The sequence below is a fragment of the Nuphar pumila genome, chromosome 15, assembly GCF_984573655.1.
Source record: "Nuphar pumila chromosome 15, dmNupPumi1.hap1.1, whole genome shotgun sequence".
NCBI lineage: Eukaryota > Viridiplantae > Streptophyta > Magnoliopsida > Nymphaeales > Nymphaeaceae > Nuphar > Nuphar pumila.
In genome coordinates this window covers 58,163,375-58,184,092 of record NC_143263.1, presented here as the reverse complement: position 1 = coordinate 58,184,092, position 20,718 = coordinate 58,163,375, and the positions used below count along the sequence as shown (strand labels likewise).

At 39.0% G+C, this 20,718-nt stretch overlaps 1 protein-coding gene across 1 annotated transcript in view; it reads left to right on the top strand.

Moving 5' to 3' along the window:
• The window catches only part of LOC149815426 (uncharacterized), a 170,735-nt gene extending 151,025 nt beyond the window's left edge, over nt 1-19,710 (top strand). Inside the window, exons 25-30 of the mRNA XM_089990542.1 lie at nt 10,488-10,541; nt 10,666-10,749; nt 10,866-10,937; nt 17,536-17,616; nt 18,544-18,579; nt 19,424-19,710. Coding sequence (XP_089846668.1) covers nt 10,488-10,541; nt 10,666-10,749; nt 10,866-10,937; nt 17,536-17,616; nt 18,544-18,579; nt 19,424-19,549 — 453 coding nt within the window. The 3' untranslated portion in view covers nt 19,550-19,710. The remainder of the gene's footprint in view (nt 1-10,487; nt 10,542-10,665; nt 10,750-10,865; nt 10,938-17,535; nt 17,617-18,543; nt 18,580-19,423) is intronic.
• Nucleotides 19,711-20,718: the final 1,008 nt, after the last annotated feature.

Genomic DNA, 20,718 nt, shown 5'->3' with positions numbered 1-20,718 from the left:
CTCGTATTTACCCATTTCAGGATTTCAGATCATTACAATTTCACAATATAAAGCATGCTGAAAAATATGCAAATGTCTTTTTAATGACTCCATCACAGTGATACCTAATTGTTCTAATTGATGTTTATCTTTTCTTATCCCACGGGTACACGTGGGCCAAGGCAACCATCTCAGAAGAAAACGTTCGGGGGTATATTATTCAAGGGTATTTTATTAACCCGAACATTTTAACTGAGATTGAAATCCCAAAGGAGCGGCCAGTGACCGAGAGAAACTCCCAAAGGCCAAAACCAAAACATGATGCATCCCTAACTTCTGCAGAAGAACAAAGAGCTACCACCTAGGACATATTGGTAGTTCGGGTCCCCCCAACTCCGAAGACTGGGGGACCAACGAGTCGCTTTACGCTCGAACAAATAAACACGTCCCCAGAGTTTTGTACCACCTACCCTCTCCAAGGTAAGCCCGAATCTGAGTGGGTTAATCTTTTCATTTAATTATTTTCCCGAAGTACAGGACATTCCCCAACTTCCTTCTACTACCTTAGCAGTAGATCCTAACCTTAGTCATTTTACCAAGGTGCATAAACCATCCAAATCCTTTTTCCATATTGCTTGTTTAAACCCACTCAAAGTGCTCCGGTGCCTTTAAACCAGTCAAGCACACAAGCCTCGGTACCTTTAAACCAGTCAGGCCATAGAAATTAAATTTAAGTTTCTCATCAATGTTATGGTTATTACCCAAAGTGCTTCGGTGCCTTTAAACCAGTCGAGCACGAATGCCCCGGTGCCTTTAAACCAGTCGGGCAACAATACTATATTTTCATTTTCATGTGGATTCACATCATAACTTCGATGGTCTATGCATGTCCCTCAACACACTATCTTGACATTCATATGTCCATAACCAACCGACCCATAGGTTCGGTTACCAGATCATCATTCATCATTATTATTATTATTTATTTATTCTTCAATAGCAAATTGCCACAACGTACCATTAGGTTTTGACTCGTGACATCCCAACACAGGGTGACATTTATTAAAAGCTTCGCAAAACAAACAAAGACACTGTTGGTGTCCTTTATTGCGCATGCAGTGTAATCTTAGAGATTTGAAAATACAACTATATACATTTCTCCAAACACATTATCATTTGAACATTCCGCAAGATATACAACTTAGTTGGCATTTGATACTTTCAGCAAATATGTAGTGTTAGGCAATAGTACTTCAGAAAAATATATACAGCTTAACATGCATAAGAACATTGGAGAATAAGCATCTTAATGGCCATTTGAACCTTCTAGATGATATACACTTAAAGGGGCATTGGAACATTTTAAGAAATATGCAATTGAACATCATAATTTATGCAGCAAAATATTCAACTACATCTCCACTGAATATGCAGCTTAGTAGTCATTTTGAGCATCAACTTCATATGCAGTTTGAAAATGCATTTTTAATCTTCCACTAAATCTTTAGTCGAACAACTTTACATGCAGCATAATATCTTGAACTGGAAATCACAAATCACCACATGGAAAAAGTCGACAACTAATGAGCAAATAGCTTATATCAGTTCTGACATGGCAGCTAAATTAAAATCCAGACTTTCATATTATAAAAACCGACAACCACCAAATTCATATTCAATACATTTAACATTATTGATAGCCTGCAAAATAAAACATAAATTTATCTATGTTAGGTAGTTAACAGGGAAATAATTAAAGTATTGGTTTCCTGCTGGGTTTAATAAGATTGCTTTTGGGCAGCAGCTAATGCTTTAATTGAATCAATAACAACCAGAATACCAAATCCGCATAGATATGTGAATACAAAACAACTTACGGCTTAAGGGAAAGAAATGGTCACTTCAGTTACAATTTTCCGCAGTGTTATAGTCATTAATTCATCCTCAAAATCTGCAGTGTTGGAGAGTGCATCATTGTTATTAATTTGTGTTCCTGTGAAATGTCTCACTAGTAATGGTTAGCTTATTAGAGGGTTTTTCCGTGATTTCCAACTCATCCTTACCATTAGGATACAGAAGACTTCCTAATAAAACAATTACAAAAAAAGGGTAAGGTATTCCCATAAGCTGTCTTATGATTAACTGAAATCCCTAATTTTGTTGTAAAGTTTTGGAAAGTAGTTCAACCAATTACAGGTGACCTGACTCTATATGTATATGTCAGTGTAATTTATATTGGGTTGTCTTCAAGGGTCAGAAGTTACTGCTATTCTCATATGAGGCTGTAAACAGACGACCTACTCATAACTGAGGAATACAACCCCAGAGATTCAAAAGATCTATGAGAACCGGTAACCTCTACTTAATTGAATGAGGAAGAAAACAATGTTAGGAGGCCATCTTATAGAATAACAGGTTTACTTATAAAGAAATATGTATCGCCATTTAGCGAGCTAAGCTCAACTTCTTCTTTTCTTTTTCGAACCTATTTTGTGATTCATCAAATGCAGATGTTGCACAAGCATACAGTAGGTGAGATTGCATACGAATACATAGCATAACAACCTATTCCATAATTCGTCTTATATAAAAATTGTGCAGACATCCTTCGTAGCATACAGGTGTATAAAGGCAAACAGGCAGTTCGTGGTTCATCAAATACAGAGATTGTGCAAGACTTTTGTTTCATGCTTGAACTTAACATTCTACTAAACATAGTAACCCCTACAAACCCCGATTTAGACAAGATTTGAAGATCCAATACCGATTTTCTTAAAGACAAAATATGCTAAGCATGCATGCAGAACCCAGATTCTGCCCTTGTATCGGTTAAACCCACCCAAATGGGCTGAGCATGCTTGATGTAAACCATCAGCAGCAACCATAGGAAAATCTACTATCGAAAATTCGAAATCCCCAAATCGAGAATTTGGGATTTTTGGCAAACCTAAATCCCAGATTTTTGATTTGGGATACACAGCAAATCCAACGCCGCCTTTCCAACTTAGAAAACCGGAACCCCCAAATCGGTGATTTGGGGTTTTCAATGAGATTAAGTTTTAAAAGAAATCTAAGGACAAGGGATGAACTGGATTTGAGGTTCTCTTCACAACAGCCGAAATCCCCAAATCGAGAATTTGGGGTTTTTCGGACAACCCACACCATAGTCTCAACCCATGACGTACCCAACATGGAGAACACAGAAATTTCCTACCTCTTTCGGCGCTTTTTCGACAATCGGAGACTGCTGTCGCGATAAGAGGGTCGGCCACTGTCGAATGCTCCACTGTCGAGCTCCCCTGTCGTCGGGCGTTCTTCCTCAAGCCGTGCGGACAAGAGAGAGGAGAGTGTGAGGAAGAGAGAGCGTGGGAGGAAGAGAGAAACGGGAGGGCCTATGTAGAAGGTTGCCCGAAAAGGGAGGGCCGTTACCCTCACCGGCGGCGGCTGCGCATCTCCCCTCTGTTGCTCCTTTGCGATTTCCCCTTACGAGGGTTAGGGTTCACTCTGAATCAGGCAACCCGTATCGGGTTGCCTTATATTACATTTTTTTTTTGTTTACGTATGCGGGGCAGGGCTTGGGTCCGGGTCCAAGACCCGAGTTCCAACCAAGAGTTGGATCTGCGACTCACCTATGGTGCGGATCCGCAACTTGCCCGAAATATGGATCCGCATGTTGGATCCAGATGGATCCAACTGTGGATCCATTTATTAACTTGAGTATATATATAAGTTATGTTTATTATTATCTTATTTTATTTTTATGATATTATACATAAATATGGACCCTTTATGGATCCGTTTACGTTAATAAAAAATTGACATAACTTAATATGGATCCAAGATCCATTGTGCTTCGTAAATCTTTTTAATAAATTTGGGTCCAGAAATCTGAAGTTTTAATTATATGATTTGGAACTATGGATCCAAATGAATTATTATGGATATACATCGATCCTTACGGTTTCCATACAAGGATCTAGGTTAATATTGAAGTTCCGATGTCGAAGATCCAAATGCAATGTTATGGATCCGAACATCGCCTAGGCTATACCAATCCCACTAAAGTGTTGTAGACCCAATATAAAAATTTTACCATTAAAATTTTGATTTAAACTTCGAGGATCCAATCCATTTGACCAAAATCTATCATTAAATATTCAATTTAAGGTTCGTGGTCCGATATCTAAGATCCGAATGGAATATCGGAGTTCTAAACAGGATATTTGGGATCCAACATTAAAGATCCAAATAGGTCATCCAAGATCCAAATAGGTCATCCAAGATCCAATTACGAATAAATAATTAAAACAATAAAATATTCGTGTATCACCTTAATGACTTAAAAATCTAAATTTATTTATCTGATAAAAATCGTGGGTATTACAAAAAGATAAAAGAAAGAGTCACTCTGTCCACTGCTGAAGCTGTCAAGAACCAAGTGTGACTCTCGTACCCTCCTAGTAGCTAGTCAAACCTCACTGATCCTCGGTTCCTATGAAAAACCAACAAAGTAGGGCGTCAGAACTGAAATTCTTAGCACGGCTACTTCTAAAGAAACCAGGTGAGACCAAGAACATCAATAAGATTTCATGTAATAATTTGAGTGAGTGCAGATATAACAATTTGTAGTGTTTAAGAAATCACACATGCAACAGGTTTCGTATACTCACTAGGAAGGAACAATAAAGAGTAGCATATAGCAAGAACTAAGTAACCAAGTCTTTTAGCATGCATTTAGGAAGTAAATAACATACACCCACCATCATATCATGATTTAGAGAACAATTCAAATATGCATGATTTAGTGCATAACAGGAAAATACATGATTTCTTTTCAATGCATGAATCCTTTTATTATCTTACCTTTAAGTTCCTTTTTTCATTTCCATATGCATGCCCTATTAAATGCATACAACTTTAAGTTTCTCTTTTTAATTACTATTGTCCGCGGATACACCAAACGGTTATAATCCCCGAGGTTAAGTTAGGTTCCCAGGGTAGCTTAGCACACAATACTGGGTTCCAACTTAGCCCTCGACCAAATCACCTTCAGAATATTAGACATCCACATCTAATGTCGGGAACACAAGGGACACCCCACGCCCACATGTGCTACTTGGTACCAAAACAATCACAGTTGTGACAAATACACCACCCCCAGGTAAAGTGGCAGACTCTCCCTAAAACTGTGGCCAGGAGAAGGAACCTCAATATCGGGTTCAAGGGACCAAATTTAAGCACACAGAGTTTTTGTATCCTCACAGTTTCCCCAAGACCGGATCTCTAAGATCTCCATTCTCTAGATGGAAGATCCCAGAACACATATTACACTGTTCTTATTTATTATATTTTTATTAAAGTCAATTCTTTAAGTTTGCAACACCATATGCAAAAGTAAAGTGAAAACCTGCATCCTCCCTTGCGGGGACCCTTACGGGACTCCAGCCCATGCGGACAATAGGAACAGTGTAGTAGTGTGTCATACCAACTTGTGTGGTTTAAGTGATGTAGTCAAAACATATGTGAAAAGAAACCAAACCCCCGGCTCTCCAGGCCGGTGATGGTCCATTAGGCCATCGATGCATCACATATCAAAACCAAAGTAGTGTTTTATTCCTAACACTAGGTCAAAGTGCCAAATGCATGTGCACTCATGCAAACATAAACTCAATCATAAGCATGTTATTTCTCAATCATATGCATCCTCACTATATGTGTCATCACATACGTGTGTCCACCAATGCATATCTCTTTTGAGTGCATGGGTGTGCACATAATTTACACATACTTATCAAATATGCATGTTAACAAAAATATTAGTAACCAACCCAATGATCACATCCATGATCGCATAACCAGGGCGATGCAATTCCAATATAACATGTTGTATCTCTACTTGTCAAAAGTGTAAATTTCTGCATATGCTAGAGAGGATGGTCGGGCTTATCAATCCCGGACCGGGCAACCTACCGGCTGCCTAGTTAGATGCCATCCAGCCAATTTGGCCTGTCAGCCAGTCCAACCGACGAACATATCAACTACTATGTCACATGGGTGCGGGTGCGACACGGGTGCGGCGCAATTTCAAAAATTTTGGACACGGGGACTCAGCTATATATATATTAAATATATATATATATATTAAATATATATATATATTAAATATATATTAAATATATATATATATTTAATATATATTTAATATATATATATATTTAATATATATATATATATATATATAAGACTCGGTCAAAGTTGTGCCCATTAGGGGACAGGTGATGAGTTGTGAAGGCATTCTGTACACTTTCTTCATACAGGAATAATTCACTTTTGGGCACTTCATACACTGTAATAATTCACTTTCTTCATATAGGAAAAAACCACAAAAACTTGAGTTGTGCCCATTTTGTACTTAAAACTTGAAAGTGTACAGTTTTTTTTAGTTGTGATGGGTTTTTTTCCTTACAGCTGTAGCCCAGAAAAGTTTAAAAAAAAAATTCAAAAAAAAAATTCCAAAAAATGGACCAAAATGACCCTGGGTGCGTTGACCACACCCAGGGTCGGGTTGACCGAGTCCGAGCCGCACCCGTGTCCGCACCCGTGTCGGTGCGTGTCGACGTGGGTGCGACGACCTTAGAGCCGAGTCCGTGTGACATAGATCAACTAGTTATGCTGGAACTACATGGGCGGTCATGAAAGAAAACATATTATGCATAACACCGTGAGTCTATACCAATAGGAAATCATTTAGAAACCACAAGGATTGACTGATTATGAACAGATCATAATCCACAGTCCACGGTTCTGGTAAGCGCTCATATGGGCTCACTTGTAAAGTTAGATGGTAAACCTGTTAAACAGAACCAGCCATATATATGCTACAGGGGAAGAATTGATAAATCTCAAGCATAAGCAAATATTTCAATCTATCATGACGGTATAGAATTAACATTATAGACAGCACCCACCATCACACACATAGTTTAATTAAATGCACTTGTTCCCACACGCATTCAAGCTGCTTATCTTACTATTTCAGTGTCAGTACTGCCCATGCACACACTCAGTTTTATAACAAGAGTTTTATTTCTTTTGTTCTGCTCTATATAGTTTTCCTGGTTCTTAATTCTGGACAGAGAGGCCGAAGCAATTACACAGATGTAGTGTCGCTTCTGAAAGTGCATATCAGCCGTATTATGCTCATAGATGATGTGTAAGACTGTCTCATTATGATTATGACTGTTGCTCCACCAAATCAAGCTTTCCTTTCTTGTGAAAACTCCATTCGAAAAGAGGACATGGGCTATGCTATCAGTCCAGTGTTGCTCTCAGCCCAAGGAAATAAAATTGCACCAACCGATATACACGGTTTAAGTTTTAATCAGGACACGAGTTGGACTGTGTAATGGCAGTCCAACTTAGGTTCACGTTCACCTATTACCTGGTGAAATACACTCAGCGTGAACCCCCACAACTGCAGCTTTTATGTCCTGACGTAAATACGGTCCATGAATACGTACCCAAATCAAGGAACACGAATTCCCAAGACATGATACTCAATTTGAAACTATGAAGTTAATCCCATAAAAAACAAAAGACTAAGAATCCACAAGAGAAGAACCGGTTTCCGTAGATACCATATTCACATGGTTTTTTTTTTTAAGGAAACAAAAAAAAAATGCAGATGTACTGGTCAACAATCAAGCTATGGGGGAACCGATCCATGGTTCGTTTTCCCCCCCGACTCTTGAAGAAGAACAACCCTCTAAGGGCGTTCCTTTGATTCTCATCACAAATCCATACACGGAATCAAATCCATATTCGATTCCTCACACAGTTTCAAGAGAAGCACCGTACCTTAGCCTGACACTAGGTGGCTGCTGCAATCGCGAGAGGTCGATCCTGATTGCCCAGAGAGAGAGAGAGACGAGGGCACGGTAAGACCTTCCTTCCCTCTAAATCGCAGGAGAGGAGACCGGTGGTAACTCCCTGCCGTCGCGCGAGAGAGATGAGGGTTTGGGGAAAAACAGAGAGATGAGGGGGAAAAGAGAGCGAGGATGTGGGGGGAAAGGTACCAACCTGTTATTTTGAAGGAGGATGCCCTCTGAAAATGGCGGAGGCCGTTACCATCTCGCCGGTGGCTGCGGCTCATCCTCCCCCCTCTTTTCCTTGCGATCGAAGTTAGGGTTCTCTCTGAACCCTAACGTCTGTTGCAGAAAATCGGGCAACCCTTATCGGGTTGCCTTATTAAAACCTCCCCTCCTTTTTATCGTTTTAACGAGCAGGCTGGGTTCGGGTCTGCGACTCGGGATCCAAACCCGGTCGCGGTTCTGAACCCGCACCTCCCACTCGGTATGGATCCACGGATTGCATCCGAATGGATCCAATCATGGATCCCCTGAAAACTCTTGTATAAGGGTTATTCTACCTATACTCTTAAGGATGTTTTCTAGGTCTCGGATCCAAAATGTAGATCCCAGGCCCAAAAACCTCCATTAACAAATGGGTTATAACAGTATCCTCCCTTGTATCCTCCTCCCTTGTATCCTTCCTCATTGAACTTCTTCTCAAAGTGAGGTGGTTTATATATTTTCACAAAATTTGCGGGTCTTGCCATGGCAAGAACCTTATCATTAGACTTGTGCATTCCAAGTCTTGTCTCTTCTTGACAAATTTGAGCAAGGGCCTCACTTATAGAAGGAGAAGTAGTCCTATGAAGTAAGGAAGATCTTACTTGCTCAAATTCCGGTCGAAGGCCATAAAGAAAGGAGAAAAGATTTTCTCTTTCGATTTGGATCCTTCTCATATCAATAGCTGAACCTTCCCATTTTGGTTCCAACATGACTAATTCATCCCAAATAGGAGATAAAATACCGTAAAAATCTCTTACACTTTTATCTCCTTGTTTTGAATTCCGTACCTTGTCTTGGAGATAATAAAGTATAGCCATATCTTTTTGGATAAAGGTACTTCTTAGAAAGCTCCATGCGTAACATGCCTTCTTGAATTTGATGATATTGGTGGCGATCTTGAACTCCATGGTATTCATAAACTATGAGAGTATTTGTGCATTGCTTGCCTCCTAATCTTCCAATTTATTTTGGTATTCTTCCAAAGCTTTTTCTTTTTCGGACAAGGCTTTGACTTGATCTCCTCCTCTTCTAGTCAATTTGAGTTGTGGTTTACTAGTAGAACCACTAACAAAACCCCACAATTTTTTTCCTTTGATATGATTCTCCATAGTTGTCGCTCACATCAAGTAGTTGTTTTTATTGAGTTTGTAGGTGATAACGGTGGCCGACTCTCTTTCTCCCATAATGAATACTTGAGTTTAGAATAGAGGAGATAGAGAATGATCAATGATCGAAGAACACTTCCTTCACGAGATTTTCCTTCTTTCAAGAGTCTAGCTCTGATATGTAATGATACAAGGTACAATGAAATAATAGTGAAACAAACACAATGCCAACAAAGGGCTTTAATAAACTCACTTAAGGTTGGCCACTAATGGACCAAATACAATCTCAAAAGAGAAAAAAATATCAAACAGCACAAGAGGCATACAATCCTATAAGATGGGAAAAAACTCTAGAGAAAACCCTCAAATGCTTCTAAGAGCATTGAGGAATAACAAGGGAGTGAGGCTCTATTTATAGAGCCTCACTCCAGCACATGGAGGCAGTCCAGCTCGTCAGTCATATTTTGACGGTTGTACCCAACAGTCATAAATATGACTATTGTGCCTAACAGTCATAATATGGCTGTTGGACAGTTTATTTATTACAATACCAAATTACATTTCAGTCCCTAGTGGACTGTACTATATGATAAAAGACAAAAATACCCTTACCTGGTATTTGAATACAATTTTATTTTTAACACCTTACACATATTGAAGGGAAAAGAGCACAATTCATAAAGAACATGGAACATGAAGATAATTTAATACTCCCTCACAGACTCTAGGGGCATCATCTAACTTTAAGATTCTATAAAGAAGATGATGATGGAATTTGCTGAGACTTCTTGTTGAAACCTACAAGCTAATCCAAGAAAGTGATGGAGCGAGATGGCCCTGGCAAGCATGCTTGCCAAAGATACTGACAATCAAACTCTATGTTAATTTTCGTGTAACTCAGGGTATATGCCAAACATAATGACAATCTCAATTTCAAGGAACCATTTACATGAAAATTGTAACTAAGCTTTACTGAATGTAATTGAATTTAAACACACAAGTTCAATACTTGGCCATGTTAAATCAATCAGTGCTTGTAGTTGTGAAATTTCCAACATGAAATATACTATGAGAAAATTAAATCATTTGAAGTAGACGGTACAAATCTCGGCTTCTTTACACACATGTTATTAGTTGTGTGCATCGGGCTTGCAAGTTTTTCAGTTTGCCTTCATTTCAATTGTATACTGAAAATCTCTCAGGCATATCTAAATAATCTCTTTTTCCTTTGTGTGTGTATGTGCACATGCATGTGCATGGTTTTATGCAGAATCTGGACTCTAAGATTCATCATAACAATCTCATCAACAATATTCTTGCCAAGGTTTTGCCTTTTCTTTGTAATTGGATGATTTCTTTTATCTTAAGTACAGACTCTGAATAAATAAATAAATAAATATATATATATATATGTCTTTGGTAATGTTTTACATTTTTTAGCTGTACAGATAGAAGGTAATCTTGCTAAGGCAGAGGATGCCATCATGCTTGACCAAGATGGTTTTGTGTCTGAAACAAATGCTACAAACATTGTGAGTACATCTTGTCATCTGTTGTAAATTTATTGCAATGACTTCTTTGCTATGTGCATTTTTTGTTATTTCTTGTTGAGAAAAAAATGGAATGACTTTTAGTTGTTTCAATTCAGTTTTTAGTGAAGAAAGGCCGTGTGTTCACACCCCATGCTGATTACTGCCTTCCTGGCATAACCCGACAAACTGTGAGTTCATCTCCATCAGCCTTGGGTTAGTTGAGGTGTAATTTTCTTGTTACTTTTCTTGTGCTTGTCAGCTACAAGTATATTTTTTCTTTTTACAGATCTGGTTGAATGTAGGTTCCATTACAAGCATTTAAGATTTTTCAATAAAAAACTCTCTCTCTCTCTCTCATGTGTGTGCACATGTGCTCAAGTGTGTGAGACTTGTCCTTCATACAAAGAGTGCATGATTTTTATATGTCCCCTGGCTATCTTCTGTTCAAAGAGACCAGGAATCCTATCTTTCTGTCAGGTCTTTACTCTATGGGTGAGAAGACAGGTATAACATGTGTAGCATGATATTAATATTGCCTCAAATATGCTCCTGTGAATCCCAAATCTTCTTGCTAAGTTTTAAAGCTGAAAATGTTCATTTTTAGCTTTTTATTTTCCTCTGCTAATGCATTAGTTTGTTGCTTGCTTTTCCCTTATGATTATGTCTTTACAATGCTTACCTCAATCTCCCTATTCCATAATGTATGTCATCCTTTTGGTTATTAAACTATCCTATCAGTTTCCCAGGATGAGCAAGTCAGATCTGCCACCAACAGATTCGATGGCACATATTTAGTTCATTGTGTACTGTAGTTTCATTTGATAGGCACTAGTTTTGAGTACAATGAGATTTTTTTATTGCAGTCACTAGTAGATATGCCCCAAGTTTAAGATATTGCTGTTGAAAAATTAAAATTCAAAAATCAGATTGATTGTTTGGGTAAAATATGTGATGTTAAGTTTATGTTAATAGGCAAACCATGTTATAGAATTATTTTTTCTAAAACTGTTTACTGTAGCTTAAATTCATTAATTGCTACTTAATGAATTCTTTCTTTGTCTAATTCTAGAAAGAAACACTCTTTTAGATATGAAAATTTCCCAAGTTAACTTACCTCACGTCCTATTAAAGCTGCTCTCTCTGACATTCTTTTCTGGAGGGCCGGGTGTCATACTTGTGAGAAAACATCCATTCTTTTAGTTGATAGATTCCAATTATATATAAAGTCATTATTGTTTCAAATTCATATATATATATATATATGTTGAGACTAAGATGTTTTTAGTAAATAAGTTTTTCTAAACTAGAGGTTATTTGAATCTTATTCTTTAATGAGGGACCTGGATGTAATTTTGTTCCTTGGACTATCTCTATTTAATATAGAGATTAGCCCTAATTGAATTGAACGAGTTCTTTTTCTGCATCCGTCCCTCTCTCTCTCCCTTTCTCTCCTCTCTCTCTCTCTCTTTCACTTCCTCTCTCCTCCTAGGGTTCGGTGCATCTCTGCTATTCTTGAACATGGTATCAAAGCCAACGATCTCAGGAACGTGATAGATCGTGATCTCCTCTGCAATCAATCTACATCAACAAAAACTATATTGGAACCAGGTGTGTATTAATTGTTTTTTTTTCGTGAGATCTGATGGCAGATCTGGTCTAGATCTGTTATCAGATCTAAGGAGCATCGTGGGAGTGTGTTCGACAGCCATAACCCCTTTCTCTTGAGTTTCATCTGCCGTGATTTCTGGGTGTGGCAGCTGATAACAAATGTCTTTCCGTGTGGCTATGTGTGATCGAGATGTGCTGCGACTGGGATTTGTTTACGCTATTTGGGATAGAGATCTGCTGTTGCTGTGATTTGTTTATCGTGTCCCTGTCGTGATTATTTTTATCCTGCTTTTAGCTGTCGTGATTTCCAGCATAAGCCAATATGGGTTCAAGAACTGCTGTCGTGATTTCAGCATCTCGTGATACTGTGATTCCTGCTGGGTATATTTTCATGTTGTCGTGATGTTTGTCTGTTGTCGTGATGTTTCTCTTTGCTGTGAAAGACGCATATTAGTTTTGGTATCAGACATGCTGTCTTGAAATTTATTTTTTCAGAAGTTCTGTCGTGGAAACAGCAAGATTGTTTCTTTGTTGTGTTGGAAAATATCTGTTGTGTTGGAAAATATCATGCTTATGTGAAATTTTTTTATTTTTGAAGTGGGATTCTGTGTTGGGCACTTGAGTACCAAAGGGGCCTCCGCTTGTCGGGCAGGAGAAGTTAGTGCACGTCACTTTGTGTTGGGTACTGCTACTGGTTGTCGTAGTGGCGGATGTGTGATTGTAACACACTCTAAGTCGTGTTGGATGTGTGATCTTGATTTACAACCTATAGCCATCCTTGGTTGAGGTGGAAGGTTTTGGTCAAGTTTCTTTAAAATTATATTTGAAGTTTGGATCTGAACAGTCGAAGGTCGTGTTTCTCATATTTCATTGGTGAAGTCAAAACTTGATATAGTCGGGCTTGTAGTTGATTGTGGGTATGCGCATGTGGTTGCTCCTGCATTTTGTGAATCAAGCCCATCAGTTTATATTATGGCTCAAGTGGTTAAATCAGTATCACGAGATGCAGATTCCTCAAATGATTGTGTAACTCTTAGCAGGGCTGAATATGACGAGCTCCTTGCTTTACGATCATCCAATTCGAAGTCTTCTGTTGCGGAGGTTGTGTGCTCGGCAGGTGATGGCCTATCTGCTCAAGGTGGTAGGTGGATCATTGATTCTGGAGCCTCTGGTCACTTGTGCGGAAACTCGAGCAACTTTTTGAGTCTAAAACCTGTGACAGGTCAAAAAGGGGTACGTCTTGCTGATGGTAGCTCTTCCCCAATTGTAGGGCAGGGAAACATGTCTATTACCCCTACTCTTCAATTGTCGCATGTTCTTCATGCTCCTTCGTTTCCACAGAATTTATTATCTGTCAGTCGAATGACAAAAGAGTTGAATTGTAGAGTGGTTTTTTATCCTATGGGATGCACCTTTCAGGACTTGCTAACGGGAGAAGGATTGGTGGTGGCTATGAGGAAGGTGGTTTGTATTACCTACACCAACCAGAGGTTTCGGCCTATTCTGCTGTTACATCATCCTCAAGTCCTCTATTGTGGCATCATCGTTTGGGTTACCTTCCAGTGCAAAACTTCGTCGTGTCATTCCTCATATACCTCTCTCAGTTTCTTTTCAGTGTGAAACATGTCAATTGGGAAAACATTGTCGAAGCTCTTTTCCCTCCAGTCATAGTCCATCAAGTCAAGGATTGTTTGATCTTCTTCATGTAGATGTGTGGGGTCCGAGTAGGATTCCGAATAGGTCTCAGTGTCGTTATTATCTAGTTATTGTTGATGACTTCTCGAGACTATCGTGGGTGTTCCTGTTAAAAGATCGGTCTCAAGGTCCTGTCATTCTTAAATCTTTAGTTGCAGAGATAAAAACTCAATTTGACATATGTGTTAAAATTGTTCGCATTGATAATGCTCTTGAGTTCAAATCCAAAGACTTACTTTAATTCTACTCTGTTAATGGGATTCAACCTCAATTTACATGTCCTCATACCTCCCAGCAAAATGAGGTGGCTGAGAGGAAACATAGACAAATCCTTAATGTTGCTCGGTGCCTTATGATTCAATCCAATATGCCTGCTACATACTGGGGCGATGCGGTTTTGACAGCCGGGTTTCTTATAAATCGCATGCCGTCAAGTTCTGTAGAAGACCAGATCCCAATTCAAATTCTCCATCCAGAGGTTCCTCTCTTTCCTATCCCCCCTAAAGTTTTTGGATGTGTGTGTTTTGTGCATAAGCTGGGTCCTGATCGAGATAAACTTGCTGCGCAGTCTATTAAATGTGTTTTCCTTGGGTATCCTAAGAACCAAAAAAGATATCGTTGCTATGACCCTATATCTCATAAAGAGTATGTCAGTGCAGACGTTACCTTCTTTGAGTCTATTCCTTATTTTTCGAGTACTACTCCAAGGTTATAAGAGAGTCAGGGTGATGTTTTTCCTCTGCCAATTCCCCCTTTTCCTTTAGAGTCGTTCACTCCAAAGCCTGTGGCTCCATCCTCTGGGGAGTCTCGATACAAAAACCCTCCTATAGTGTATACTCACAGGTTACCACCTACCTCCATGCCCCCATTATCTCCTTCTCCTGAGGCAAGTATCTCTGAGCATACTGAAGTTTCTGCTATTGATGAGGATCTTCCTATTGCTCTGCGAAAAGGGAAAAGACAGTGCACCCTTCATCCCATTTCTTAGTTTGTTTTTGAAGTTAATCTTGGGGCTTCTATGAAGAATTTTATCTCGGTTTTGTCTGCCTCCTCTGTTCCGCTTCATCACAGTCAGGCTCTATTCGACCCTAAATGGATGCAGGCTATGCAGGATGAGATGGATGCCCTATGTTCTAGGGGCACTTGGGATTTGGTTGATCCTCCAACTGATGCAGATATTGTTGGCTGCAAATACCATTAAATATAACTCGGATGGGTCAATTGAACGGTACAAAGCTCGGTTGGTTGCAAAAGGGTATACTCAGACTTATGGTGTTGACTTTTTTGAAACTTTCTCCCCAGTTGCTTGTCTTGACACTATTCGTCTTGTTCTTTCTGTTGTTGTGCACCATGGATGACCCTTGTTTCAGATGGATGTCAAGAATGCCTTTTTGTATGGGGATTTGCATGAAACTGTCTACATGCAACAACCCCCAGGCTTCGAGGTTCAGGGAGAGTGTAAGAAGGTGTGCAAGTTGAAGAAGGCTATTTATGGCCTGAAGCAGAGTCCAAGGGCATGGTTTCACAAATTATTTGAGGTAATGTCGAGTTTTGGCTTTGTCAGGTCAGCTTCAGATCACTCCTTGTTCATCAAGAAAACCAGTGCTGGAATTGTTGTTATGGTGGTATATGTCGATGACATCATATTAACAGGGAGCAGTGCCCAAGATATTTCTGCCACAAAAGACCATATTTAGAAACACTTTGTTACTAAAGATCTTGGTCACCTTCGATATTTTCTGGGTATCGAAGTTGCAAGAAACAAAGAGGGCTTAGTGTTGTCTCAAAGAAAGTATGTGTTGGACTTATTAAAAGAGACTGGAATGCTAGGAGCCAAGCCAGCTAATATTCCAATGGATCCCAAAACTCACATGTTCGATGAGAAGTCTGAGTATGTGGACAGTGCCAGCTTTAGATCCTTGGTGGGTAAGTTGCTATATGTGACTGTTACTAGACCTGACATTTCATTAGCTGTGAGTAAAATCAGTCACTTCATGGACAAACCTACAAAAGTTCACTGGGATGCAGCTATGATGGTTATTCGGTACTTAAAGGCATCTCCTGGTAAAGGTCTGTTGTTTAAATGAAATCCATCTTTGGATGTTGCTGCTTACACTGACGCAGATTATGCAGGATCTGTTGAAGATAGGAAGTCAACATCTGGATTTTGTGTGTTTGTGGGAGGAAATCTTGTTACCTGGAGGAGTAAGAAACAAACCATTGTAGCCAGGTCGAGTGCTGAATCTGAATACCGAGCAATGGCCCAGACTGCAACTGAGATTATGTGGGTAAAATCAGTCTTGACCGAGCTTCAGGAGAAAGTATCCCTACCTATGTTGATGATGTGTGACAATAGAGCTGCTACATATATTGTCAACAATCCAGTGTTTCATGAAAGGACTAAACATATTGAAGTTGACTATCACTATGTTCGAGACTTGGTTCAGGCTGGGTATATCTGCACCGATCATGTATCTTCCGAAGATCAAGTAGCTGATGTTTTTACCAAAGCCCTGGCGAGACCAAATTTCTCAAAGTGTTGTGACAAGCTGAGCATGATTGATATCTATGCTCCAGCTTGAGGGGGAGTGTTGAGACTAAGATGTTTTTAGTAAATAAGTTTTTTCTAAACTAGAGGTTATTTGAATCTTATTCTTTAATGAGGGACCTGGATGTAATTTTGTTCCTTGGACTATCTCTATTTAATATAGAGATTAGCCCTAATTGAATTGAACGAGTTCTTTTTCTGCAGCCGTCCCTCTCTCTCTCCCTTTCTCTCCTCTCTCTCTCTCTCTCTCTCTTTCACTTCCTCTCTCCTCCTAGGGTTCGGTGCATCTCTGCTATTCTTGAACAATATATATATATATATATATATATATATATATATATATATATATATATATATATATATATATATATATATATATATATATATATATATATATAAAGTCTATGTTGCAGGGTTGAGGGGGTTAATCTTTGAATCAGCAATGTTTTTGTTTGAAATGTCTTAATGAACTTCTTGGTTTTCACTTCTCTTTGCCATAACCTTTTCAACTTAAAGAAAAAAGGAAAGAGAACTGTACCAGTATTAGTAAATTATAGGAGTGCCCAACCTTCGGCCGGTATCAAGCTATGTCACCTGGGTATGGGTGTGGCCCTGTGGGTATGAGTACGGAGGGTACAACACAGAAATTCCAAAAAACGTGGGTCTGGGGCATAAATAGAAAATAAATTCAAAATAAACTGAATATAATCTAAATATATATACTATATCTAAAATACATATTATATACTGAAAATATAATTATAAATTATAAATTGAATACAAACTTGTATGTACGGAGGGTAAAATGACATGTCCAGTTGTCGACACAGGGACACGCATGTCGACACAGGTACGGAGGGCAAAATGGAGTGTCTGTGTGACATAGGTATTGTGGATGATAACAAATTTTCAGGCTTTCTTCCTATAAACTGCAGGTAATAGACCTGGTTATCAAAGAAAATTTGGTCCTGCAAGAGCGACGCATCAGTCTATCTGAATTCCACACTGCGGATGAGGTATATACTTGTGTTCCCTTGGTTCTGACAGGATGCATTAGTTTAGCCGTTATTATAAATTTAAGCTGTTATTTGATGAAGGGGCGACTGTGTTAGCTGAGATTAGATTCTCACAAATATAATTTTATAGGAGTGCCCAACCTTCGGACTGGCAATTTGACTGTTTTACCAAAATTGAATCACTCTTGTTTTCTTTCTAGTTTATCCTATATTAATCGGTATTGAAAACATGTATTTTATTGGTAAAAAGGCATTATGGTCTTGTGGATGTTATCCATTCTGTTCATTTACAAATCAAATGTCAATTTATTATACTCTTTTGTTGGACTACGTTGACTGTTTGATTTAACATCACTAAAGCATTGGCTGACTTTCATAAGTTTTAAAGGTAAAAAATCTGGATTGAGGGATTATAAGATTTTTCACTTGGGGAAAGTCACTGCAGAATTTGTTTTACTATGGCCCAAGCAACTTCATGATGAATTTCATGTGCAAATAGGCGCCATTCAAGTGGGACCTTTTCTAAATGATTGCAAAACTGGCTTTGGACATGGGATTGCCTGACTCAAATTTATTTTGTAGATGAAAAATCCCAAGTTTCATGAGTTGACTTGGTGACCAAATTGAGTTAATCAAGTCATCATTTCAAGTTGAGATACATTTGGTGATTTCTGGCTTCTCAACTTCGACACATGTTCAGTTAACTTGGCTTTCTCAAGCTCTGAAAGTCAAAACCGTTTGTCTTTCACCACTAAACCATCTTAGTGACAATGCAAACCTGTTTATTAAAGATGTGAATTTTCATAATCTATTTGTCTGGTTAAATTTACGTGTTCATGCATTTAGGCATTTGGGTTTGAATATTTTCAAACATCAACTGATTTATCATTAGACACTTTAATTTGACCATTTTATCCCTTCACTCAGGTGTGGACAACTGGAACAATGGGAGAGCTCACCCCGGTAAATTCCTTAAAACTGTTCTCGCCATCGCTTGCCATCTGCTGATATATATATATATATATATATATATATATATATGTGTGTGTGTGTGTGTGTGTGTGTGTGTGTGTGTCTCGTCAGTGTCTAATCTTGTAAATCTAGCTAGATATTGAGGAGTCCAGATCAGCTGCCATCACATGGCACAATTTTTTGTGCTTTAGGCACCTGATCACCCTCCATCTTGGGGATAGGGCCTGTCAGGTGTGGGGACCATGACTTGATGGAGGGCGATCAGGTGCCAGGCACAAAAAATGTGCCATGTGATGGCACCTGATCCAGACTCGATTTTGAGTGTATTTGTGATCCACAAGTGCTGCAAATGTCGATAACTCTGCACTTCAGCCAACATCAAATGGCCAGGTATGGACTACCCTTGGATTGGCTGATGTCAGGTGGAGATGAGATTCTTCCTGATTAATGCATATAATGTATAAACCTTTTCTTTTACTCAACCATGTCTACTGTACTTGTCTACGGCACCAATAATTCCTCATGGTATTGCTTTCAGTAAAAGTTTTAACTTTTGATTTTCCAACTGAAACGGGAAACCATGAATTGCTGAAGCAAATGAAATAAGGAAAAAGAACACATTGCATGGATGGTCTGATGGAGAGGAATTTCGTACTCTGAATTTTCTATTTGTTCCAAATTGTTAGTTGGTTACTTGGTTTTTGTTAGCTTCTTCTTCCTTACACAATGGAATCTCTTTTTCACTAGTGTTATATGCATATTATTTATTTATAGTTAAATTTTAATTATCAACTCCAGAGAACGAAATGGTGATTGGTTTTGTGTGTTTAACCAGGTTGTCATGATCGACGGACGAACTATTGGTAATGGGGAAGTGGGTCCTGTGACTAGAAGACTGCAAAATGCCTACAAAGCACTGACAGCAGAATCAGGGATACCCATACCAACATTGCTTAACTGAGAAGCGCTCTACACATCAGCTGGTGATTCCTCAAATTGGTAGCCATGAGACACTGCCTGGATGTTTGTCATATGAATGGGACTACATCCATGAATAAATTGCTGCATTGAACTTTGTTTCTTTCGATTGAAACAAAAATAAAAAGAGGCTTTTGTTTTTCCAATTGTTTCTTTTGGAATGCCACTCAGTTTATTTGAAATTATATACATATTTTGTAAATATAGGCAGGTAATGAACCAAGTTGCCAGTGGTTCAGCTTAGATTGTCCTGCATGAAGTTTGTTTGGGCTTGTAAGATGGGCTTAGACAGTCAAGTCCCGAGCAGCTCATTTGGCGTACGGAATTGGGCATGACCTAAAAGGTGCTTGGCTTGCTCAGCCTGATCCGGCTCAATAGAGTTCTTGGGTTCAACTTTTTTTTCTTTTGGGTGTTAACGTCGTAAAGAAACCACCCAGTTTTTGGTTCGTCGAGAATTGTAGCACTGACTGTGCCTTGTTCTGGTGCCCTTAGTGTAAAACTCCATGGATGCTCTCCCCTTGACCCTCAAAAAAGATTTTCGTTAAGCTTTGGCTTGCGCACGGGATGCACCCCCCCAGGTTTCGAACTTGAGATGTCCCTTCACAGGACAAATCGAGCCATCCTCTAGCGAGATGCCCAGAGCCCACCTTTATCCGATATCTGACCAAATCCAGACTTCGTTTAGTCAGATTTGGTAAGCCGAAACCATATCCTATTATAATCAGATGTTGATATGATTTTTGGCTTTTTGCTATCAAATCTGATGGATATTCAGTCTTGATGGATATCCTAATCCGAATACATGTAAAAAAGCAGATTTGGTATGAGGTTTTGACCATCCGAGTCCGAATCCAATTTAGGCAACATTCAACTAGTCGCTGTATTGGCCAAATTTGATCTGAATCCTAACCATTCACATCCCTAGATCTAGTACTCGAGACGAGTACCACAAAACATGGAAAATCATTGTGTGGAACAGCGAAAAGCACTTCATGCAAATCATGTGCATTGATTTTTGCTGTTTTTTGTGCAGCAGTTTTCTGTATTTTGTGCAGACCAAGTACCCCAAAATGTTTACTTGTTTGTTCATTTAATAAGCTGGCCGAGTGCAGGCCTATTGTTCAACAAGCTTGTGTGAGATATTTTCTACAG